Source organism: Macrobrachium rosenbergii, chromosome 24, assembly GCF_040412425.1.
Source record: "Macrobrachium rosenbergii isolate ZJJX-2024 chromosome 24, ASM4041242v1, whole genome shotgun sequence".
NCBI lineage: Eukaryota > Metazoa > Arthropoda > Malacostraca > Decapoda > Palaemonidae > Macrobrachium > Macrobrachium rosenbergii.
In genome coordinates, this window is record NC_089764.1 from 22,956,236 (window position 1) to 22,983,735 (window position 27,500).

At 37.8% G+C, this 27,500-nt stretch overlaps 1 protein-coding gene across 1 annotated transcript in view; it reads left to right on the top strand.

Moving 5' to 3' along the window:
- The window catches only part of LOC136851931 (tyrosine-protein kinase Dnt-like), an 81,707-nt gene that overhangs the window by 52,783 nt on the left and 1,424 nt on the right, over window positions 1-27,500 (top strand). Inside the window, exons 2-7 of the mRNA XM_067126291.1 lie at window positions 171-298; window positions 22,087-22,342; window positions 23,049-23,262; window positions 23,901-24,255; window positions 24,508-24,794; window positions 25,470-25,604. Coding sequence (XP_066982392.1) covers window positions 171-298; window positions 22,087-22,342; window positions 23,049-23,262; window positions 23,901-24,255; window positions 24,508-24,794; window positions 25,470-25,604 — 1,375 coding nt within the window. The remainder of the gene's footprint in view (window positions 1-170; window positions 299-22,086; window positions 22,343-23,048; window positions 23,263-23,900; window positions 24,256-24,507; window positions 24,795-25,469; window positions 25,605-27,500) is intronic.

Consider the following 27,500-nt stretch of genomic DNA (forward strand, 5'->3'; position numbering starts at 1 on the left):
AAGCATGAGTCAAGAATAGGTACTGAGAATTATATAAGACAGGTTTATTTATTTATTTTTTTTTACAATACCACAATTAAATATTTGACTTAACCAATCATGACGCATACGGAATACAAAATCCTCTCTGAAGAAAGCATCTGTAAATTCGCCTCCTCTTTGGTTTTCAGGTCTGACGGCAGAGCTGTTCTATGTACGCGAGGGGGTCGTCAACGATTATGCCTTAAACTGGGTTGTCCCAGTCCCAGCCGATGTGCACTCGCTATATTTCACATGGGAAGCCACCACCAAGAAACAGGTAAGACTGACACAGCCAAGGTTCAGTGAAAACGTCACCCAGAACTAAGGTTGTGATTCGCTAAGGCCACCACCATCACAGGTATGATTTACTAAAACCGCCACCAAAACCTGTATGATTCAATATAGCCAGTATCAAAACAGGTATGACTCACTAAAACCACCACCAAAACCTGTATGATTCAATATAGCCAGTATCAAAATAGGTATGATTTACTAAATAAATCTCCCCCGAAAGAACAGTAAGGTTTACTAAAGCTTTAACAAAGTCACAGGTAGGATTTAAAAAAAGGCCTAGACGATGACCCAAGTAATATCAGGCACAACCACCATAAAAAATCGGGTAAAAGCCCTTAAAATATCCACAAAGACACAAGAAAATCCAATACAATTTTCCGAAATAAAACGGCCAAAAATCAACCGACAACCTCGGTTTTTTCCAGGGCCATTTTTAGTTTTCTGAAAAGATAACTATTGTGCCGGGCTCTGTCTGTCCGTTCGCAATTTTTTCTTGCCGCATTTTTTCTTGTCCGCGCTTTTCTGTCCGCCCTCAGATCTTAAAAACTACTGAGGCTAGAGGGCTGCAAATTGTATGTTGATCATCCACCCTCCAATCATCAAACATACCAAATTGCAGCCCTCTAGCCTTAGTAGTTTTTATTTCATTTAAGGTTAAAGTTAGCCATAATCGTGCGTCTGGCAACGATGTAGGCCAGGCCAGCACCGTGTCGTGGTTAAAGTTCCATGGGCCGCGGCTGATACAGCATTATACCGAGACCACCGAAAGATAGATATATTTTCGGTGGCCTTGATTATACGCTGTAGCAGCTGTACAGAAAACTCGACTGCACCGAAGAAACTTCGGCGCATTTTTTACTTATTATCAGTCTTGAAGGATGCGTGATGACTTTACCGTAGTTCAGCTGCCTAGTTACTAAGCAGCTATTCTACTCTAAATAGGAGGTTATTAAAACGGCATAAAAACTAGATAAAGAATATAACGACTATCCAAGATTCTTGCTATGTGAAATCTTTAGGGAATGCGGCCAACTGTGATAAAAACACGTGCCAGTGTGAATACGATGCTAATGAGGAAAAACTTCAACATTTTATCTCGTTGGGGTTCCCATTCTGTTTCGGAGTATATTTTAAATTCTTTGCACATAGATACGACACTTCGGACATACTCAGATTTCTCAAGCTTTGGCCTTCACACAAAATCTAGGACGTTAGGATACAGTAGGATATGCACACATACGCATTGCCTTAGGTAAGCAATTTTTATCCCCCTCTATAAAAACTGAAGTCACCCTTACTACCGAGAACAGCAAACTTAAAAAGGATTTGTCCAAAAAACACAAACGGAAGTCAAGCAGTTTTAAGGCGCGACTTCCTTTTCAAGAAGTCCTGTTTCTTTCGACGTTTTATCGTTTAGATTATGATGAATCTTGCTGCGATAAAATCTCGTTTTTCTTAAAATAAATGAAACCTGAGGTTCAGGTACAGATGCGTATGATGTTGACTTTACATTATTTTTCTCATTCTTTATATAAACATCAGCGATAGCAGTGGCACAGAATATCAACGTTAAATTAAAATCCGATCAAAAATTCTAAGATTCCACAAACTTTGAGTTGCATAAAACTTTTGGTTCACCAAATATAATTTTCTTCTCTCACCTGGGAATTGCATGTAACATATCTAAAAAAAACACACAGACATTAACTGCGTTTATAATTAACTAATACATGTAAAAATCGAATATGTCATGTCCTAGTGATACGTATTAGAGTGAACATTATTTTTCGTAATGAACTTTTCCGTCAAACTAATATAATGCAGTAATCTGGGCAGCCAATTACGTATAACAATGGAAAATTTAAATATAATTACATTACATTACAGTAATGCTGTAAGCAATATAAAGGTAGATTTTATGTGTATATATATATATATATATGTATAATTATATATACATATATATATATACATATGTATAACTATGTATACACACGTATAAATTCTACCTTTATGTTGCTTACAGCATTACTGTAATGTAAATAAATTGCAATACATTGCAACTGTTCATTGTTATTTATATATATATATATATATATATATACATATATATACATACATACATACATACATACATACATACATACATACATACATACATACACACACATATGTATATATATACACACATACATACACATACATATGCTTGTGCAGGAACTTTCAACAAACACGACTAACCCGCAGCCCCCAGAACTTTGCTATTTGCCTTACGCTTATTTCATGATTTTATAATAAGACGTCGGGACTCGCGTTCCTTCGGAGCTTCTTGTGAGAGATTTCGGGTTAGAAATTCCGGTATGTTATTACAAACCAATCTCCCGGAGCCCAGGTTGTTTCTTAGCCGTGCCAGTGTGTATTTCCCCGAGGCCTAATACTCCAGCTTGGAAGTTTATGACAGAGAGAGAGAGAGAGAGAGAGAGAGAGAGAGAGAGAGAGAGAGAGAGAGAGAGAGAGAGAGAGCGAGGTTTGGCCTGAAAAATTTGATATCTAGAAGCCAGAGGTTATACAGAGAGAGAGAGAAGAGAGAGAGAGAGAGAGAGAGAGAGAGAGAGAGAGAGAGAGAGACACACAGCATTCCATTGGCCTATAAATTACGAATTCATAATATAGACTACCCACAGACATTATATATAAAACAGATTTATACATATATACACATATATATATATATATATACACACACACACATATATATATATATATATATATATATATATATATATATATATATATATAAATATATATATATATATATATATATATATATATATATATATATATATATATATATATATATATATATATATATATATATATATATATATATACATATATATGTGTGTGTGTGTATACATACATATATATATTATATATATACTGTGTATAAACGCGAATAATTAATGTTTATTTCTTTTGATGTATTATGATAACAACATGAATGAATCCAAGAGTTTTGTTATAAAAACATAGAACCAGATTTTTTTAAACAATCGAAATTTTCTTAAACAATCCAAAGAGTTCACAGAGTTCGTCTGATTCACGTCGAAACTGCATCAACTTTTGAGAAAAGGTAATTTCTCATATTAGTGATTAATTACCTCAGCTATAAAATCATTCCGGATATAAAAGAATGTTGAATGAAGCTGTGCTGTTTTGAATAGCATTATCAAATGACAGCCAGATATATTTACCCTTCACTAAAGTCAGTGTCGTGTTAAAGAGATTTCGTTTTATCCAGTGATACATTAAAGAAATGTCTGGTATTTTGATTTTTATACGCAAGAGTTAGCTTGTACAAAACACAACCTGACAGTCTCGTAAAAAAGGGCCTAAGTGTTCGCACGTTATTTCGAACTGATTTGCCTACGCAATCTTCCCTCATATCTGGATAAATTATTATTCTGGAATCGTGTTATCAACTGAATATCTTTCTGTACTTAGGACGTTGTTTATCCCAAATTGGCGGAAGTGGAGTAGAACGGGACAGGTGGTTTTAGAGGTCGTGTGGGCGGGGGTTTCTCCAACCACCCCCCACCCCAGGTAACGCTGGGTTGAAGGAGTACCAGATATCCCCTTAATACAGAATCCCATTTGCTCCCCAGCTCCTTCTCCCCTTCCCCCTACCCCCTTGATCTAATACAAAGAACAACGCAAGAATGACCCCGCCTTTACCAATCCCCCAAGCTCCCAATGCCATTTTCTTTTTTTTTTTTTTAGTTTTTTCTTTTTTTACAGGTATGATAAATGCGAGGAATGTTTTCCAGCTGTGTGCCGAAAATCGGAGGGTGTATTTCACGTGATGTTCACGTAAAATAACGTTCGTATTCCACGAAGAAAAATTAAAAGAATATTCCATTAATGATTTTTAGTACTATTAAACTAGTATTTTCCTTAGGGTATGATTAAACAACTCAGTGCTCATGACGTTGGCAGCAGTAACAAGTGGTCCGGAATACGATTTCCAAAAAGAACAAAGAGATATCGGCAAGATACCTGGAAACCCACCGCGCATGTGTGGACCTGAGTAGTCAGAAGATACCTGTTCTGAGTTAAATGTAGGGAGCACCAGTCATGGCAGAGAGTGTTATTAGTCTAGTAATCTCATCTTAAAATCGTGAAAATCCAAAAGGCAACATTTGAGGACATCCTTCTCCTGGTCAAGTTTGTGTTGATGAGATTGATCAGCAACCCTAAATAACTATGGGTACGAACTGGAAGGAAACAGTTCTCAAGAACGTAGGAGGTAGAGAACTGAGATGTCAAGAGCGGGAACTCCTCATTCCCAAAATTCAAAGCAACAGGCCACCAGTGGTAGGATACAACTTAGAACTTGTCATTAACACCAAGAAGAGAAGTCAGTACATTAAGGTGCCCTTGCACGCAATACTTTTGTTATACTTTGCATAAGCCAAGAGAAGTGATATGGTTAGAGAAAGACCCAGAATTATGACCACAATATGAAGACAAGAAAATATTTTAAGGCAGACTGTTTACCTTAAAAGCGGATGGTTCCAGAGTATATATAATATATATATATGTATATATATATATATATATATATATATATATATATATATATATATATATATATATATATATATATATATATATATATATATATATATATATATATATATATATATATATATATATATATATATATATATATATACATACAGGTATATATATAATTTTTTCACCCTACGCTCTCTTCTACATTGGAGGGGGCGGGCATCAGAAAGACAGTATTTCGGCTTCCGTTGTAACCTATTGACGATGTAAATGTAACACAAGTTTGAGTTACGGTGACGATGTAAATGTAACACAAGTTTGAGTTACGGTGACGATGTAAATGTAACACAAGTTTGAGTTACGGTGACGATGTAAATGTAACACAAGTTTGAGTTACGGTGACGATGTAAATGTAACAGACTCGCTGAAAGACAAACAGACGAACAGACAACGGAGGTGTGCCAGACACACTGACGTACAGACAGGAGCGCAGTTTGTTGGGAATTTCTGCAACTGTTTAAGAGGAGTCGTAATGACAAGTCTGTGCACAGAGGTCTACCTTTGCGCCAAATTTGACGAAAATCCCTTCACCTATTCTTCCGTTTTCCTTTCCGTTAATCTTGAAGCAATCATGCAGACGCGGAACCTCATTGGTCTAAATGTAAAATTATTACTGCAATTATTTGAAACCATGAATATATTAATTGCCCACATTTTTTCATGGAAGTCTATTTTGATACATTATATTAATCAGAAACTGGCTCATTGTTCGATGAATATTTATGTTGATTATTTGCTCATTGTTCGATGAATATTTATGTGGATTATTTATGTTGATTTTGCCCTCACATCACCGATTAATTTACCTTTTTTTTGGACGTTAACTCATGAGAACAAAAAAATTATCTGAAATAAAACATTAACTTTACGAACGTTTGCAAAAGTCTGATTTAAAAAGATTTTGATCGCCAGCCATTTTTAAAGGACCCAATGAATTACCCAAATATATGTCGTTACGGAGATTGATTTCAAATATTTGGTTGGTAATGCATCATGCAATGCGTCATTTTTTTTTATTTCATTTTATCATTTAATTATCCGGGGTCGGTTAAAGATACTTTTCTGCGTCCCCTTCCGGCGAAGACCTGAGCATTTATTTATTTATGTACGTATTTATTTATTTATGTATGTAGTTGTTTATTTACTTATTTATTGTAGAGAGTATTCACTTTTCGCTTCGAAGGGGTGCCTTCAGAAAGTTTTAACTTTCTGGTCCCTAAGTGACTTTTTTAGGGGACGAGGTTGCTGGCCCTTCGACCTTGTGATCCCCGACTGCAACCTATCACAGTCGAATAACTCCCAGGTGCACAATTCATTGCTAAGGTCAACTTGATCATTATTATCATTACTATTACCATTTTATAAATGGTATCATTATCATTACTGTTCCCTTTTCCCCGACGTTGATGAAAAATGGTAGGTAGGAAGCTAGTGGCTATTTACCAAAATATTTGTTTAAAAACGGTATGTTACCTGTGACTGGGTTACCTTATGTTTAAAAGTGAATAAGCTAGTAAAAAATGCGCCGAAGTTTCTTCGGCGCAATCGAGTTTTCTGTACAGCCGATACAGCTTATAATCAGGGCCACCAAAAACAGATCAATCTTTCGGTCGTCTCGGTATAATGCTGTATGAGCCGCGGCCCATGAAACTTTAACCACTGCCCGGTGGTGACCTATCCTGTACCGTTGCCAGAATCACGATTATGGCTAACTTAACCTTAAATAAAATGAAAACTACTAAGGCTAGAATGCTGCAATTTGGTATGTTTGATGATTGGAGGGTGAATGATCAACATACCAATTTGCAGCCCTCTAGCCTCAGTAGCTTTTAAGATCTGAGGGCGGAGAGAAAAAGTGCGGACAGAATACAGTGAGGACGGACGGACAAACCCGGCACAATAGTTTTCTTTTACAGAAAACAAAAAATCTTCGTTTAAAAGTGATGTAAAACTAACTTTTAAGTCACTTTTAAACGACCAAGAATGTGTTTCATTGTACAAACAGCGAACGTTTCATTGTACAAACAGCGAAGTTTCATTGTACTAACAGCGAACGTTTCATTGTACAAACAGCGAAGTTTCATTGTACTAACAGCGAACGTTTCATTGTACAAACAGCGAAGTTTCATTGTACTAACAGCGAAGTTTCATTGTACAAACAGCGAACGTTTCATTGTACAAACAGAAAACGTTTCATTGTACAAACAGCGAACGTACAAACGAAGGTAACTCGATGAATAAACCGGGTAATTTAAAAATTACTGAGAAATTTTGGGGGTCACAGACCTGCGTCCTCTTTTACCACACACAATAACGTTTGTTCAACCCAGTTACTGTATTTGAGTCCTGTAATCCACTTCCTGTAAGATACAGGGCATTATGGTACTTATTTAGCTTATACATGTTATTGCAAACTGACGCTCGGTCGTTTTTTTTTATCTTTAAGAACTGTTCTTAAATAGTTTATTCGCTGCTGTACTATGTTCTTTATTACCATATTTCTTGCACATGAGTTATTTATTTGCTAGTTACTAAGTTATCAACAAGCTGTCATTGCCAGCTGTTCCATTTTCACCGTGTAATCATCTGTCATTTCATAAGCACAGGAACAATACGTCCTATATTGAACAATAAAAATACTAAGTTATTATTTTATTGTAAGGTAAAAACATTTCCTCAGTGCGCTAGATAGCGCATGCGCCCTCTGACATACAAAACATAACTGTGTTGCGTTATGTTCTACATAAAGGTCAATTGTAGCCGCAAGAACTCAACGTTTTCCATTCAATTTTAGGGTCCAAGAAGACCCTTACGTAAGACCTCGGGCCCTTAACCAGGTCTTGCTGTTGTTACTGCCTCTTCCTTCTTGGTGTCCTGACCTTTTGTTGCCAGTGAAGGTCTCTGTGAAGTTTTTAGGTCCTTGTCTGGTGTCTTGTAACTTTTCACTGTTCTTAAGGAACTTGCAGCTCCACAGAATTCCTCAATTTATTTTGATGCTACTCTCTTTTCAGTTATTGCTTTGTTTCGTTTATTTCTTATTTATTTTTTCTCAACATAGTCTCAATTCTTTCGTATCTCATTAAATTTATCTGTCAGTTTTTTTTAGGTTCATTAAACTGCTCAAGATATTCACTAGGTTTGCTCGTAATACCTTTGAGAAATGAAGAGACCTTTTGCCGTTAATTTCTTCCTCATTCAAAGTCTCTTAAAATATTTCTAGAACCTTAAACGTAAGTGAGAACATGAGCACTTGTGTGTGTGTGTGTATGTGTATGTGTGTATGTACAGTATGTGTGCGTGTGTTTGTGTGTGTGTGTGTGTGTGTGTGTAGACGTAAGCATTTGCCGCAATCTCCTTGACGCTCATTCTCCTTGACACTTACGCACACAAGTCGTTTATAAGAATGATTATTACGCCACCAAACGACTCATTAAAATCTAATGCCTTGTTCCGCTCATTTAGGCGAAACTCCAGGTAAGTGGGGAATGATAATGGCTCCCAACACCTGGACGCACAACAGACGCCGTCATTACCACGCCCGCGGGATAACGAAATTACGATATGAACTACCCAAAATCACACCGAGTTATGTACTCGTTTACCACCTCCTCCTCCTCCTCCTCCTCCTTCTTCTTCTTCTTCTTCTTCTTCTTCTTCTTCTTCTTCTTCTACCGTGATGAGTGACCCCAAAACTCATTTGCTCTGAAGTCTTTCTTTTCCCTGACGCGGATGGAAAACACTGAGGAAGTAATTACTCTCTCTCTCTCTGGGCGCTTATTGCGTTATTAGTATAATGTCCTTTCGACGGTAAATAACGAGGGAGCTCAAGTTTCTCTCGGCACTCTTGAAGTTACTGAAATAACGATGTTAATAATCACGGTACATTTACGCTATCCGGGTTATTTTGCGAACGTCTTTTGTTACTGAGTTTCCCTCTTCTTTCCGCTCTCCTCGGGACGACGGGGAGTTCATGCTTGGGCCACCTCGCAGGTTATTAAAAGGAATGGCGATAGTAATGATCACCTCTCCTAGTAGAACAAGTCCTGCTAACAAGGTGTTGAGTGAAGGGTCTTCGCATACCTTTCTTCAGTTACGAGTTGAACTCTAAAAAAAAATTTCTAAAAGATGGGTTCCAGATGTGCAAGAAAAGAAGGTATTGAGAGAGAGAGAGAGAGAGAGAGAGAGAGAGAGAGAGAGAGAGAGAGAGAGAGAGTTATTGGGCTGAATTATCAGGTATTATCTGGCGTCAGAACCGAGGGGAGAGAGAGTGAAAAAAAATAGCTTTTATATTTCTATATGTGCTGAGATAGGAGTGAATTACTGAGTTGAATTATCAAGTATTATCTGGCCTCAAAATCGAGGGGGGAGAAAGAGAGTGAAAAAAGTAACTGTCATAATTCTATATGTTATGATTAGGTTTAAAAATGAGAGAGAGAGAGAGAGAGAGAGAGAGAGAGAGAGAGAGAGAGAGAGAGAGAGAGAGAGAGAGAGAATTATTGGGCTGAATTATCAGGTATTATCTGGCCTCAAAATCGAGGGGAGAGAAAGAGAATTAAAAAAGTAACTGTCATAACTCTATATGTTATGATTAGGATTAGGTTTAAAAAGGAGAGAGAGAGAGAGAGAGAGAGAGAGTGAGAGAGAGAGAGAGAGAGAGAGAGAGAGAGAATTATTGGGTTGAATTATCAGGTATTATCTGGCCCCAAAATCGAGGGGAGAAAAGAGAATTAAAAACTTAACTTTCATAATTCTATATGGAGATGATTAGGTTTAAAAGAGAAGAGAGAGAGAGAGAGAGATCAGGTAGAAAATCGAGGGGAGAAAAGAGAGAGAGAGAGAGAGAGATGAGTGAGAGAGAGAAGAGAGAATTATCAGGTATTATTTGGCCTCAAAATCGAGGGGCGAGAGAGAGAGTGAAAACAGTAAGTTTTATATTTCTATATATTACGATTAGGTTTAAAAGGACAGAGAGAGAGAGAGAGAGAGAGAGAGAGAGAGAGAGAGAGAGAGAGAGAGAGAGAGAGAGAGAGCACTTCCTCTGTCCAAAATGTTCAATATTGTGAAACCTACATTTCAAGATCCTTTTTCTGAAATTAATCTTTCAAATTACAAAACAAACGATCGAGTACGTAAGTACAAACATATATTTGGGTAGTGCTTACACTGAGAGAGGTAATTAAATCAGTATTTACTTACATTTTTATCTATCTATTTATTAATTTTTTTATTTTGTCTTTTTTAATAAGTGATCTATTCTTTCTGTATATTCCTTTACCTCCTGTTAATTCTTTCGAATGAACACCGTGTTCTTTGGAAGCTTGAATTTCAAGCCAATGGCCCCTTTGGTGGGCTTGCTCCATATGAGTAGGGTTCATCCTCTGCATAATAATAATAATAATAATAATAATAATAATAATAATAATAATAATAATAATAATAATAATAATAATAATAATATATAGATGACGAATACTAGATATCCACTACACGATATAAAGGTGATTAAATAAGACTATAAGTAAAATATGAAATTTAGTTTGATGGAAAAGGTGGATGAGGATGCTGTCTATGTTGCCTAATACCCTGCTTTTCGACTAAAGTTGAAATTAAATGATACTCAAATTCGTATTTCTATAAATGTACACAAACCACCACCGGAACTTATCTACATTTAAGAAATCTGGGAATACATAAGAAGATTAGGAATTCCTGAGATTTATAAGGAAGTGAAGGAAAATTATTCAGTGTTTATTTCCTCAGTTCGTCGAGAAATGAGAATTTTAATTTCTCCTGAAAACATCAAATGAGAATGTATTATTATTAAAAACAAAACTTGAGCATCAACATGACAGGAAAACAGTCGTAGAATTAATCCTAAGTACAACTTAAATAAGATAATGAACATAACTAAATACATAAATAAATAAATAGGTAAATAAATCAAAATAAATAAAATAAAATAAATAAACTCACAAAGGATACGACAGACAAAACACAAACAGTGACGTATAAACGCTAATATAAATAAAATATGAGAGTGCGCACACGATAACACGAGAATAATCTGACCTACCCCCCCCCCAAAAAAAAAAACCAGACGGTCGTCCCGAGAACGCCCGAGATTGCAGAATGCACTCGCAGAAAGCTCCGAGACTGATTCGAAGAGATAAACGCCGAATAATGCGCTTGTATAATGAGCCTGGAATGATATGCGACGATGATGAGGATGCCTGCAAAAACCTCCTCTCTTGATAATGAGGTCCAGTTCCAGGAGGGAGGGGCAGCGATGTGGCTGTAGCGTGATACCCCAGGTGACCAACTAGGGTATGGGGGCATATAAGGGACACGAGGGTATTTGAGTACTTGATCCCCGCGGCGAAAGATATCAGTAAGTGGTAGGTGCGAACCCATAAGAAATGTAGTTTATAGTGCGCGTGTGTCTGTGTGGGTGTCGTGTGTATATGGACGCCACTGTCTGTGTACACATATTTACGTACATATGAACTGGTAGACTTGGATATGTATGTATGTGTAAGCACCGTTTGATGATGCTGTTCGTGACATACAGATGATCTGAAGATGTAATTGCCATTCGAATAGAATATTTATGAATATTTACGGAGCGAACGTGAAATGTGTATAAATGCTAGTGGATAACTCGTGATTAATGGGGGGGAATCATGTATTTGTATTGCGATGAGAGGATTATATTACCTTGACGGTAAATATCAAACAATTTGGAAAATATATTGATGTATCTTCCTTATATATTGATGTATCTTCCTCTAAGCCTTGAGAGATATTCAGTCTGGTGAATCAATTCCAGCCCGCGTTAGAACACTTTCATTTTCTCAGTATATGATTCATAAATATAGACAAATAATAACATAATAATACATGTCTAAAACCAAAATTACGTATAACGGCAGGGATAAATGTAAATACATATATACATACACATATATATGTGTGTGTCTGTATATATATATATATATATATATATATATATATATATATATATATATATATATATATATATGCAATCTTATTCTCCCTTCATCTTTAAACCCACTTTCTTCTCACACGTCTGGTATTTTCATCAGTCCTATATTTAGTTAATGTCTCATTCTTTCACTGAAAGTGTTAGTGTACAAACAGGATTCAATAATTAAATATTTATTCTGGTCCATCCTCTTACGCCATGCGGTTCCTTTAGCCTCAAATGAGCTTCTATATTATTATTATTATTATTATTATTATTATTATTATTATTATTATTATTATTATTATTATTATTATTATTATTATCTTCTGCATATTCTTCCTCCTTGTCCTAACATCAAGGCTACTTTTCTCTCTCAGCTCTGACTATTACTACTGTTTATTCATTCATACATTTTTTTTAACATATGGTCATTATTCAGTAAAACACAGAGAAAAACTTAGGAATTTAAAAGTTTTTTTTTTTATTAAATTTCCATTATTTTTAGACATGTGCATTGCAGAAACTTCATGCTCACTGGTTTCAACCTACTGATATATATATATTTTTTTATCGCCCTTCAGGATATGCTTCCCATGCATGAAAAAAGTAAGACCTGACTGAATTATCCCTCTTACTTTCCAACTTCTGCCTCCTTGGGGCACACATCCACTTCACCACTCCTGCAAAGTACTGCCTGGCTCACGTACCTGTCATATTCTATTCAAGAACACACTTGTTTGGTTTTTCAACTTGTGCTCCTGGCTACTTAGGAAACTCACCCATTTCCATCCTTTGCCATTCACCAGAGAACGCTGCACACACACATACACACACACTCTCACACATAGACACACATACACATTCAATTGCAGTTCTTCTAGAGTCTTCTTTGCTTGCATGGTAAAGCAGAGGAGATTTTATTCAGATTGGGCATTTCCGAACAGAACGTTTATTCACTCCAGAACGCAAAAATTGCTCACATACTCCAACTCGATATGAAATCACATTCTGACATCAGTTCATTTTTGGCTTTCCAAGTTCCAATTGAAATTCAGAGGATCTGCTCAAATCATATTTTGCTACAGGATTTGTTTTTGGACCCGGTGTGAAAGGAGAGTTAAGAGTGAGCTGAGTAGAAGAAGAAGAATATACTTGCATATTAAATGTTTTATCTTGAAGTCTTCACAAACGTCACGCGAGAAGTAGCTGTCTATATGGCAGTGTAGCGATGGCGTAGCCCTTTAGGTGTCTAATCCATTAATACGCACATGGAAGTCATCAATGAATGGTTTGAGGAGGTAACGCCCAAAAAATGCACAGCCGATTCATTGACATTTTCACCAATGATAACGATTAAATAAACTCAACGGTCCTGTTGGAGGGTTATCTGAAATATCAGTCCTACGTTTCAAAATGGACCACAAAGTGGATAGATGCCCTCCCATCCTCGAGAGAGTGCCAAGGTTCCACAGTGGAACGAAATGTGGAGAGCTGCATTTCAAGTCTTAATACAGTGTTAGATACCATCATTCAAGCACTGGGGCCTATGAGGTCATTCAGCGCTGAAACGGAAATTGACAGTAAAGGTTTGAAAGGTGTAACAGGAGGAAAAACCTCGCAGTTGCATTGTGAATCAGTTGTTAGGAGAGGGTGGAAAGTAAGATGGAAGAAAGAATATGAAAGGGGGTACAGTAAAAGGAATGAAAGGGGTTGCAGGTAGGGGCCGAAGGTACGCTGCAAAGAACCTTAAGTAATGCCTACAGTGCGCCGCATGAGGTGCACTGAGGGCATCCCTACCAACCCTATGGAGCCCACAAACACTGGACAGGAGATAAATGGAAAAATAACTTTGTGATTGCTTTAGGAGGGGTGTAGTCGCCATCTTTGTCAGGTGGGCCATTACTCACTCCACCACCTGGAGAGAGAGACACACCAACAACTGGACAGTAATTGCCAAGTTTTGACAGACAACGGATTTGATGATAACACCTTTGAAAAGAGAATGAAGAAAGAAATAGACAAATTTGTAATATGGCTATTGAACGATAACATAAACGTGAGTGAAAAATTGTATATATAAACATGTACTATATATGTATATATATGTGTGTGTATATGTATTTATATTTATGTAAATATATACATGAATATGTATGTATGTATGTATGTATGTATGTATGTATGTATGTATGTATGTATGTATATCTATCTATCTCAAGAAAAAAAACAAGTTGGATGCACTTTAAAAAGAGGCGTCAAGGGATTTAGTAATTTCAGTAAAATTAGCATCATCCTTTATTATCAGTCAGCCGAGCAGTATTCCTCATGAAGAAAAATAGGGAATCCCCCTCATGAAACCTCATGACATAGGAATCATCTCATTCCTGTTCAGCTGAAAATTTATGAAGGGCCAACAACGAATTTCTTTTTTCTGACACTCAACAAACGCTTTACAACGAAGATCGAGATTTATAGGAGCAAAGAAGGATGAAAGGAATTCCTTAATCTGGTCATATTGGAATAAATGGAAATTGGCGAAATATATGACCCCTTAAACACCACCCAAATTTACATATATATATATATATATATATATATATATATATATATATATATTTTCGTGATTGAGTTATACATACATACATACATACATATATATATATATATATATATATATATATATATATATATATATAATAAATCCTAAGACAAAAAACCACACCAGATATAATGGTATAAATGAACATATATATATATATTATTGTTAACCGTAATATATATATATAACTATATTATATATAATGAATAAATCCTAAGACAAAAACCACACCAGAGAGATAATGATAAAAAAATAAACTGAACATACACAAGAAAATGACTACCAAGATTATTGTTAACCGTCCAATTACGTCATAAAACTCATGTTGTCATCTCTCTCCCGTTACGGTCAAAGGAAGGCTGGATACCGCCGTTCATAACAACATGAAAAAGGACGTGTTTTTCTTTCGGTTTGTGTGTGTGTGTTTTTTTTGTTTGTGTGCGAATGTGCGTGTTTGTAAGAAACAAAGGTGTTTTTCTCGTCCTAATAGTGGATGCGGGAGAACGTTTGTGGTGTTTTCTACCCATGAGTTAGGTAGAGAGAGATGAGAGAGAGACAGGAGAGAGAGAGAGAATCTGAAATGAGACAAAAAAAAATTTGTACGTTGAGAGGAGAGAGAGAGAGAGAGAGAGAGAGAGAGAGAGAGAGAATCGACAAAAATATACAGAGAGAGAGAGAGAGAGAGAGAGAGAGAGAGAGAGAGAGAGAGAGAGAGAGAGAGAGAGAGAATCTAGAAGATCTCTTGAACCCTTCAGACAAAAAATATACGTAGACAGAGAGAGAGAGAGAGAGAGAGAGAGAGAGAGAGAGAGAGAGAGAATCTCAAACCTTCAGACAAAAAAATTCGTACGTTGAAGAGAGAGAGAGAGAGAGAGAGAGAGAGAGAGAGAGACAAAATATACGTAAGAGAGAGAGAGAGAGAGAGAGAAGATCTAACCATGAGACAAAAATATATGTACGTTAGAGAGAGAGAGAGAGAGAGAGAGAGAGAGAGAGATGTAAGATCTCTAACACTGAGACAAAAGACAAAAATATACGGGAGAGAGAGAGAGAGAGAGAGAGAGAGAGAGAGAGAGAGAGAGAGAGAGAGAGAGAGAGAAGATCTCTAACCATGAGACAAAAATATATGTACGTTAGAGAGAGAGAGAGAGAGAGAGAGAGAGAGAGAGAGAGAGAGAGAGAGAGAGAGAGAGAGAGAATCTGAAACCTTCAGACAAAAAAATTTGTACGTTGAGGAGAGAGAGAGAGAGAGAGAGAGAATGAAGATCTCTAACACTGAGACAAAAATATACGTACGAGAGAGAGAGAGAGAGAGAGAGAGAGAAGAGAGAGAGAGAGAGAGAGAGAGAGAGAGAGAGAGAGATTCTCTCCCTGAGGCAGAAATGTACCCAAGTCAAATTAAAATTTATATGCATGTAAACACTCGCGCGTTTACACAATTTATTTACATTTCTTACTGTACAAATATAATCCATCCTTCTTACACGTAATACTATGAAATCATTACTTCCTTGGGAAAGTAAAAAAAAAAAAATTCAAATTCTACGCACCAAACTTTTTATTTAAGAAATGACACGTAAATGATAGACTTGGTCCTCTTTGTCTAAGAAGTCACTGAAATCATCAGTAACGTCAATTTTGCTCTTCTGCGATCCCATGAATTAAAACAGTAACTTTTTTAGTTACTGTTACTCCAAAAGTCTCGTACATTGAACTGTTGTGGCATTTTCTTTTCTGTGCGTATATATATGTGTGTATATATATATATATATATATATATATATATATATATATATGTATATGCAGTATTTAAATGCGTTATATATATAATTATTTATTCATATATAATACATTTAATGTATATATAAATGTATTATATATGTATAAATTCATATATATACATATGTATATAAATACAAGTATATATATAATATACATTTATATATATATATATATATATATATATATATATATATATATATATATATATATAGATAGATAGATAGATAGATAGATAGATAGATAGAGATAGATAGATAGATAGATAGATAGATAGATAGATAGATAGATAATAGATAAAATAATGTAGAGATACAGCAGCTGATTCTTGAAGCTAAGGGAAGTTATTTTATCATCTTTTAAAACAAGGAATACGTTTACATTTAACTCTTTTTAAAATTAATATTCCTCGCAAGAGCTAATTATATCAACTTAAAAAAATCTGTTTACGTTGCAAGACTAAATAAAGCACAAAATGACCGGAAAGGATCTAAGAAAACAGAATAGTGATTTGGAAAAAAAAAAGCCGGAACGTCAAGATCCTTGGATCAAGAGCTAATTATTAAACACCGAACGCCGCTGGGTTCAGGAACGTCATATAAACCGACGCGGCTTGGCGCCAGATTGAGGCACAAATTCTGTATGGCCGATTTCCATCTGCGTCCTCATCTCAATACTAAGGTCTTTCCTTTCTGTTGAATTGCTACCTATTTTTCCTTCCCTCTCCTCTTTTCACCATTTTTTTTCTTTTAACAACAGGCTACGCAAAGGTATTCTCTATAGGGGGTAATGTCGTCAGTGCATTACTCAAGGTCCAGTGTTCCTTCGGCCCCTAGCTGCAACGCCTTTCATTTCATTTACTGTACCTCCTTTCATATTCTCTTTCTTCCATTTTACTTTCCACCCTCTCTTAAAAATTGTTTCATAGTGCAACTGCGAGGTTTTCCTCCTGTTACACCGTTCAAACCTGTTTCCTGTCAATTTCCGTTTCAGCGCTGAATGACTTCATAGGTCCCAGCGCTTGGTCTTTGGCCTAAATTCTACATTCTATTCTACGCAAAAGTATTGAGTTTCCTCTGTCATCAAACTCCTCGTGAAATGATTGTGTTATCTGCCGTTAATTCCGGTTATCGTAGTTATAAAAAAAATAAAAATCATTCAATACTAGCAAGCTAACCGCCGTAGGAATCTTAGGTTAATTTGCAATGAGAGCGATAACGTATCGATAACAAAAATAACACTGTTTACCCTGAACAAAAACTTGAAGAGATTATCAACGCAAATTTAGAATCTAAGATCCCAATGCCAATAATATGCTATCGAACCTACTTCAAAGAAATATACCAAATGTATAATATATTTATTCATTTTTTTTATCCACTCTCTTATTTCCTACTTTGTTTATTAAGATGAGGAAAACAGCTTGCTTTTTTAGTGTCAGTTTCTTAGAAAAAAAGTTAATTCTGTTAAATATAACTTCCTGCAGCACAGGTAAACGCTACTTGTTCGCACAGTTTTTTTTTTTTTTTACCTCTTTTTACCGAATGCAATATACTTCCCACGTTTAATCTTTTTGAGAACGTAATCGGGAGACAATGAACCCTATTAGTCACGGTTATGAAAACCTCCATCTCCCGAGTGATGAATTTCATCACATTAACGTTTTTTTTACAGCCGTATCATTGAATGTTCGCCAAAGCGTCACTTGAATTTTCATCTCTCCTTGTATCACAAATCTCAAAGCACAACCAGCTACCAAACATCGACTTTCTTGTGAAGATTCGGTGGATCTTTCCTAGATAGCGACCCCCAGCAAAGTTCGGGAGTCGTCAATAGTCTTTTGTTTATGCTTTTACGGTCATCCCCAACGGGCTTGCACTAAACACGTCTCAAAGGTGGATGCATACCGGGTTAAAAACCCTTGGGGGTCGCTATCTAGGAAAGATCCGATCAGGGCAAGTCTGTTTCCTTTACGTATACACATGCATAATGCATGCGTATCCATTAGTCTGTGTAATTCTCATTAACCCAAACATCCTACTACAACAATGGTACTTGTTCCAAGATGATGTACGCAGCCTCATGAACCCGTTCTGAAAGAGACTGTCTCGCTAATCCAATCTTAGGTGGCTGTCAGCGCCACAGAGGTTTAAACTTTGCTGTTTATTTGTTCTTTGTTGATCTTGTTTGTATTATATCGAATTGAATACAGAGTTAAGGCCGAATGCTAAGCACTGGGACCTATGACGTCATTCAGCGCTGAAACGGAAATTGACAGTAAAAGGTTTGAAAGGTGTAACAGGAGGAAAACCTCGCAGTTGCACAATGAATTAACCGCTAGAGAGGGTGGAGAGTAAGATGGAAGAAAGAGAATATGAAAGGAGGCACAGTAAAAGGAACGAAAGGGGTTGCAGGTAGGGGCCGAAGGCACGCTGCAAGGAACCTTCAGTAATGCCTACAGTGCACCACATTGCTGTGGTTTTTACGCTACTCGACTCACTAAATAAAAAAAGGGAGAGAAGGGCTTGGTAGCATCTTGAAGAGTAGTCATGAAAGCATTTTTACAAAGTGGATATACGAGTTTTAATGCATAAATAGTAGGTATCAATATATATTCATTCGTGATATGCAAACAAAGAATATTGCAACTCGTTCATTTGATAACACTCAAGCCCGGTAAAATCCATCAGCAGTTTTCTCTGACGTTTAATTATTACAAAAGTTTTTTTATTGTTTCTTATACAGTGTTATTTTCACTGGGGGTTTCCTTACACTGATACATTAGCTTGTGAATTTACATGTAAAAATATCTTAAAGACTATCCATTAAAATGCTACCTATTTTTTCCTCTTATTGTCTGTTTCTTTCAATACTTTAAATTACCTGTTCTACGTCAGTGTCTCCTCCTCCTCTCGCTTTAAGCTAATAGGAGTCTCTCTCTCTCTCTCTCTCTCTCTCTCTCTCTCTCTCTCTCTCTCTCTCTCTCTCTCTCTCTCTCTCTCTCTCTGAAACCTAGGTTTGTTTCTTTCATTACTTCAAATTACCTGTTATTTCGCCATGTCTCCTCCTGCTTAAAGCCAATAAGAGTCTTTCTCTCTCTCTCTCTCTCTCTCTCTCTCTCTCTCTCTCTCTCTCTCTCTCTCTCTCTGAAACCTAGGTTTGTTTCTTTCATTACTTCAAATTACCTGTTATTTCGCCATGTCTCCTCCTGCTTAAAGCCAATGAGAGTCTTCTCTCTCTCTCTCTCTCTCTCTCTCTCTCTCTCTCTCTCTCTCTCTCTCTCTCTCTCTCTGAAACCTAGGTTTGTTTCTTTCATTACTTCACATTACCTGTTATTTCGCCATGTCTCCTCCCAATGAGAGTCTTCTCTCTCTCTCTCTCTCTCTCTCTCTCTCTCTCTCTCTCTCTCTCTCTCTCTCTCTCTCTCTTCTCTGAAACCTAGCCTTTCTCTTCTTGTTCGTTTCTTTTGTTACTTCAAATTACCTGTTATTTCGCCATGTCTCCTCCTGTTTAAAGCCAGTAAGAGTCTTCTCTCTCTCTCTCTCTCTCTCTCTCTCCTCTCTCTCTCTCTCTCTCTCTCTCTCTCTCTCTCTCTCTCTCTCTCTCTTTTGAAGGGCGAAAATCATCGTGAAATTTTTATTACACCGCCATTAAATACATCCATTGTTTTCCCCGGCGCATAATCCTTCAGGCACCACGACGCTTGATGTCTTTATTCGCCCTTTTTTGCTCTTTTTTCCAATTTTTTGTCATTTTTATTACCACCCTATCGTATCGGATGCTGGCGCGGGCTTTTGTTTTCGCTTCCCCGCCCATCCACTCTCGTAAACGAGGGGATTAAGAAAAAAATGAGACCCCAAATTTGATGTCATCATACCTAGGGTGGTCTCATTCTCTTTTTGGACGTCTCTGCTGACGTCGTTGCTCGATGGGTCGTTCTTAAAAGAAAGGCCGCGTTGATGAGCGCAGGAATTATGCAGTTGCTTTTTTTAACTCCCGTAGGGGGATAGTGTCGTCAGTGCACCTCATGCGGTGCACTGTAGGCATTACTTAGGGTTTTTTTGCAGCGTCCCTTCGGCCCCTAGCTGCGACCCCTTTCATTTCTTTTACCGTATCTCCATTCGTATTCTCTTTCTTCCGCCTTCCTTTTCACCCTCTCCCAATAATTGGCTCATAGTGGCACGGCGAGGTTTTCCTCCTGCTACACCTTTCAGCGATGAATGACCTCATAGGTCCCAGCGCTTGGCCTTTGGCCTAAACTCTATATTCAGTTCAGTTCACTTACTTTTGACAGGCGTAGGGTGTCGTCGGTTGGGTCAGTTACAGGCCACTCAGGCTGGTATTTATCATTTTCTTTAAGAAACCTTAGCGATTTTCGGCTAAGTATAAAGTTATGTAGCTCGGATCGCCGACAAAGTACGTGTCCTAGGCAGCTAGGTGTACTGCTATAGGCTTTAATGTTCCTTTGTGCTCGAATAAAAATGCTGTAAGGGAATACTGCTTTTGTTAAAAATCATCTTGATGAACGTTCTTTAAAAATCTTGTGACTCACTGTGTCATAATTAGAGTGGACTACTGCAACTCTGTGTGTCATACGCTGCCTAAAATGCAACGTAAGGACGTTGCAAATTGTACTAAATGGAGTGACAAGATTAATAAAGGGCGTTGCACCGCGCGAAAAGATTACGCCTATATGGCATGAGTTGCACTTGTTTCCTGTCAAAACTAGAATAATGTTTAACATTTATGTAATGACTCACCAAGCCACCAAGATGGTGTCCAAAATACTTGAAAGACTTGCTTCGTATAACACAGTCCGCGAATGGAATCAGCATAAGAATATCTACAGATGGTCTCAAGTTATTTGGGCCAAGATGCAGTTCTGATGTGGGTTTTAGAACAGTGGTTCTTAACCTGGGGGACACCCCCTCCTTAGGGGGACGTCACCAATTTCCAAGGGGGGCACGAACCCTAGGGAACAATTAGAAATTCTCTCATTATATTCGTTTTTCTTTTAACAAGAGTCGCTAAAAAGCAGTGTCAAGTATCTCACTAATTCAGTCCCAAAAAAACAAAAACACCTCTTTCTCTTTTTTTTTTTTTTATTTAAATCTGGGAGGGAATTTTACTCATAGATGAAAGGGGGGGATGGGGTGCGTGGAGGGAAGGACCAACTCTTAGAAGGGCGTGGTTATAAAAAGGTTAAGAACCACTACTTTAGAGCCTTTAAATTTGCCACTCCAAGACTGTACAGTAACCTCCTACTTTATACCAGGAGGACTGAAAATATCAGGTCGTTAAAAAAAATTCAAGACTCCTTTTTCTGAGTTGTTGTGACAGCGGATTTGACAATTAATAATTTGGAGTACGCCGTAGATAAAAATCTCAGAATGTCTGCCCAGTTTTATGTATATGGCGAGTCGAGTTTGCGGGTCTCGCAGAGCGCCTTTGGCGGAGTGGGATCGTAGGGAAAGAGAATCAACAGTAAACAATAATCACACCTTAAAGCTTAATGTATAATATTAATAATGCACGTTTTTGAAACTCTTGCTACGTATAAATACAAACACAGACATTACAGAGACCATCTACGTCTTATGAGCAAAATGAAAAAGGTAGTAATAGACATGTCAGTACTATTATTACCACCACCACGACTATACCTTTACTAATAGTTCCATTACTATTGCTAATAATAATAATAATAATAATAATAATAATAATAATAATAATAATAATATACACGAGTCGTTTTCTCATATCTTTCCCGAAGGTGCTGTACAACATGGACATCCACGTCAACGAAACCCAGACGCCGGACGAAGAGGCGCCCTTAGCACCTCCCGCCGTCAACGTGTCCCTGGCGGGAGTCATCCCCGAGGAGGCGGAAACCTTCAGGTTCGACCTCCCTTGCACGGGGAGCAGGAGCGCCGAGGTTTACGTGACCCTGAACATCAACGTGACGTCACCGAGGCCTCGACAGCCGCCGACGGTCCTCCAGTTCAAGAGACGCAAGATTTGCCTGGAAGGTAACTGACTGATGGCTCCTTTATCCTTCTGACTTTTAAATTTGTTCGTATGTATTTGGAATTGAGTTGAATGTAGAATTTAGGCTAAACGTCAAGCATTGGGACCTATGGGGTCACTCAGTGCTGAAGCGGAAATTGACAGGAGAAGGTTTGAAAGGTGTGACGGGGGGAAAACCTCGCAGTTGCACCATGAGTCAATTGTTAGGAGAGGGTTAAGGGAAGTAAGATGGAAGAAAGAGAATATGAGAGGAGGTACAGTAAAAGGAACGAAAGAGGTTGCAACTGGGGGCCGAAGGCACGCTGCAAAGAACCTTAAGTAATAAAGTTAGGTATACCTTAGTTTCACCAGACCACTGAGCTGATTAACAGCTCTCCTAGGGCTGGCGCGAAGGATTAGACTTATTTTACGTGGCTAAGAACCAACTGGTTACCTAGCAACGGGGCCTACAGCTTATTGTGGAATTCGAACCACATTATACCGAGAAATGAATTTCTGTCACCAGATACAAATTCCTCTAATTCTTCATTGGTCGGTCGGAGAATCGAACGCGGGACCAGCAGAGTGCTAGCTGAGGACGATACCCAACCGTCCAATGAGGAACTTTACCTTAAGTAATGCCCACAGCGCACGCATGAGGTGCACTGACCGCACTAACCCCCTACGGAGTTTTTAATTTTCAAGAAGTTAAATGCCTTTACTCTCCAGGGCTAGCAGCTGAGGTATACGCTCCCCATCTAGCTTCTGAGGGAGACGACGACGAAGGAGAAGCCGAAGAAGAGGAAAGAAGAGACCCACTACCTGCCTACTACTACGTCGTCTCGGTGTTGGCAGGTGTCACCTTGGTCATCACTGTCCTTGGGGTCGTTGCCTTCGTCAGGAGGCGAGGGCTAAAGAGAGACACCGATCACAGGATACTGAGGTAGGGTCAGTTTGTTTTTCACGTGTGTGTGTGTGTGTGTGTGTGTGCGTGTGCGTGTGTGTTTTATTAGTCTCATGTCAGCAGAAATAAATGAACCTTTAAGTTTTATTATTATTATTATTATTATTATTATTATTATTATTATTATTATTATTATTATTATTATTATTATTATTATTAATCCAGCATGAAATTCGTCGTGATATTTACCAAGATCATTCGTGAATTACAGCTGAAGCCATGAAATTTTGACCTATACCTAGGAAAATTAAAAATGAAAGAATAAAGCACGTCATTGTCTTAATTATTATGTCAGAAAACATCGTACTGACTTAATGATTTAGCCAAAAACAATGTTAATGCCTTAATTACTTTACGAAAAAGCATATTATTGCCTTAATAATTTTACGAAAAAAACATATAACTGCCTTAATTTTTCTACGAATAAACGTGTTACTGCCTTGATTACTTTGCGAAAAAAAAACATGTTATTGCCGTAATCATTTTACGAAAAAAACACGTAACTCTCTTAATTACTTTACGAAAGAAAATGTTATTGCCTTGTTTATGTTACGAAATAACATCGAACTTGAACAAACAGTACCGCGACTTTTCGTTCTGTTCTCGGTCTTCTACAGCGTCAGCACGAGAATCATCAAACAGGGCAGCATTCCCAAATCCTCCCTCCTGAAGGCGAAACCGACGAGCCCCGAGAAAAACAACACCTACGTCATGCCTTCGTCCCTCACCATCAACTCGTACGCCTCCGTCAGGAAGCTGACCACTCCCATCACTCCGCTAACTCCTTCCCACCCGCACAATTCCACGTCGGTGTCCCTAACGCCCTGCAGCAGGAGGAGCTGCACAGGGGAGGTTTACAACGCCAGCAGGGAGAGTAAGGACGGAGGTCAGACGGTGAGTTCGGCCAGTCGGTCGGAAGTCATTGTTGACCCGTCGACCGCAGAGCTTCATGAGAGGTTCAGGCAGATGGAGGTAAGAGACTTTAAAAAAATCGACTGATCTAATCGTTCTCAACAGCGACAAATAACAGCTGATCAATCTATGCATATATCACAACCTGCTCCTCTTTGCAGACGTCACTTCTACTCTATATTTCAGGACAAACAGCTGACTAATCTTAGATCACTATTAGATATACTAAGCAATGGCATCATACGATCAAAATCTCTGGCACTGAATCAAAGACATATGGTCAATTTTCTTTCTGTCCTCTTCCTATACCAGATCGAACGCCCTCGAGTCCGTCTGACAGCCGTCATCCAGGAGGGTACTTACGGAAGAGTCTTCAGGGGCTGGATCCAGAGGGATCACCCAGAGCAGGATCAACAGGTCCTGGTCAAGACGGTGACGGAGGGAGCCCATCACGACGACCTGGTGGCTCTGTACAAGGACGGGACTCACCTCTTCAACCTTTACCACAGGAATGTCCTGACCATGGTGGGGGTGTCCTTTGCGGACAACTCGTCGCCATTCCTCATCTATCCTTTCCATGGATACCAGAATCTCAAGCAGTGAGTTGACATTTGCAATTCGACTGTGGTAACCTTAGATTAAACGATCTATTGTTTAATTACTTCTCCTATCAAGCTTTGTCCTTCTCTTATTGCTTCTCTCTGCTTCTCCTTTCTTCCTTAGTAGCTGAGTCTATCACTTACCCCGTGGCAAGATCCCCTTCTTCTCCTTCCCTTTCCTCTTTGGGCATAAACGGAGCATTAAGATGCCATTCCATTGACCTTTGACTTAAAAAACAATAAATAAAACCTTGGGCCCTCTCATGTTAGGCTATTCATCGCTAGGTTTTGACAGAGCGTTGTAAGTTCTATTGGAAATTGAGATTCAAGTTCCTGAGTAGAACTATAATAATTTTTCAAAGTTGAAAACTTCTTAGAATTGGAGGCTTTTGGTTTTCTGGATGGTTAGACGGCTAGAAAATACATGTGAATGAACAATATTATTATTATTATTATTATTATTATTATTATTATTGCAACATTTTATACATACCCAATACTTTACCTCTTCTCCATACCTACCTCCAAAAGCACTTTGTTCCTGACTACCTTATAAGAGCAACAGGTCCTATAAATTAAATAATATCGGCATTATTAACTACTAAAAACTACCTTAATCAACGAACCACTACATCCATAGAAAATCAAAAGAAAGACCAATTTCCCCATCCCCAGGTACCTGCAACAACACAGGGGCGGCCACCTTAGGGCAACGGAGCTGGTGGAATTGGCTGTCCAAGCAGCCCACGGTCTTTCCTTCCTGCACACGGCCAACGTCGTCCACGGAGATCTCGCAACGAGAAACTGCGTGTAAGGCCAGTTTAATTCTCTTCAGTTGACCTTGTTAAGTCATTCAGTTTTTACTGTTGATGATGTCTATCTATGGTACTTGAAACCTTAGTGTATAAGTGATTGTGTATTCACTTGTAACTCATCACATCTATAGTGCTCAATGCTCGGAAGTGCAATCACATACACAAATAAATTTTGATATAAAAATTGCCGTAGAGTGTGTTTTATACACACACACACATACAAGTATAAAGTGTCATAACCTAAATGAATAAATGTTTGTGCATTAATTTGTAATTCATCGCATCAACTAAGTTCAAATTTCGGACGTACAGACAGACACACACATAAACACACAATAAGCTGTTTATATAAATGTGAGTTTACTATGTTGTAATATGTACACATATAAACGTGCAAAGTTTCATAACCTGACTGCAAAAAAATTTTATGTATTAATTTGTACTGTACCACATTTCTAGTGCTCAATCTTTGGACGTACAAACACACACATACACGCACACAGATACAATGATTACATAGACATAAGTTCATTATGTGTATTATGTAAACATATATACACGTATAACAATATCGTGCAACATGTTTACATACGAATGAAAAGTCAGACAAGCTCACGCACAGGCCCTCTGCGGATTTGCATCGTCCCTGTCACGAACGGTGATAAAAATCAGAGAAATATGCATAATCAGCACTTGACCAAATCATTTCCTAGAGAGGTCGGATTACCCGACTTCATACATTTACTTCCCATGTCACTTTAAAATCAACATTCTCAGTCAAAAGAACATACCACAGGTAACCATTTATCCATTCGTAAAAATCAACATTCGAAGAAAATCATTTAACCTTTTACCTCCCATTCGAGCTTTAAAATCAACATTCGAAGAACATACCACAGGTAACCATTCACCTCCCATTCCTTTAAAATCAACATTCAAGAACATACCACAGGTAACATTTACTTCCCATTCGTAGCTTTAAAATCAACATTCTACAGGTAACCATTTACCTCTCATTCGTAGCTTTAAAATCAACATTCGAAGAACATACCACAGGTAACCATTTACCTCTCATTCGTAGCTTTAAAATCAACATTCGAAGAACATACCACAGGTAACCATTTACCTCCCATTCGTAGCTTTAAAATCAACATTCGAAGAACATACCCATTCACCTCCCATTCGGTTTAAAATCAACATTTTCACTCTACCCTTTTATCTCATTCGTAGCTTTAAAATCAACATTCGAAGAACATACCACAGGTAACCTTTACCTCCCATTCGTAGCTTTAAAATCAACATTCGAAGACCACACCACAGGTAACCATTTACCTCCCAGGTAAAATCAACATTTAAGAACATACTAACCATTCATTTCGTAGCTTTAAAATCAACATTCGAAGAACATACCACAGGTAACCTTTTACCTCTCATTCGTAGCTTTAAAATCAACATTCGAAGAACATACACAGGTAACCATTCGTAGCTTTAAAATCAACATTCGAAGAACACACCACAGGTCCCCTCCCATTCGTAGCTTTAAAATCAACATTCGAAGAACATACCACCATTCACCTCCCATTCGGTTTAAAATCATTCAAGAACATACTAACCATTCATCCCATTCGTAGCTTTAAAATCAACATTCGAAGAACATACCACAGGTAACCATTTACCTCAACATTCGAAGAACATACCATAACCATTTACCTCTCATTCGTAGCTTTAAAATCAACATTCGAAGAACATGCCACAGGTAACATTCACCTCCCATTCGGTAAAATCAACATTCATACTAACCATTTACCTCTCATTCGTAGCTTTAAAATCAACTTTCGAAGAACATACCACAGGTAACCTTTTACCTGCCAATTCTCACGCACCTCCGCTA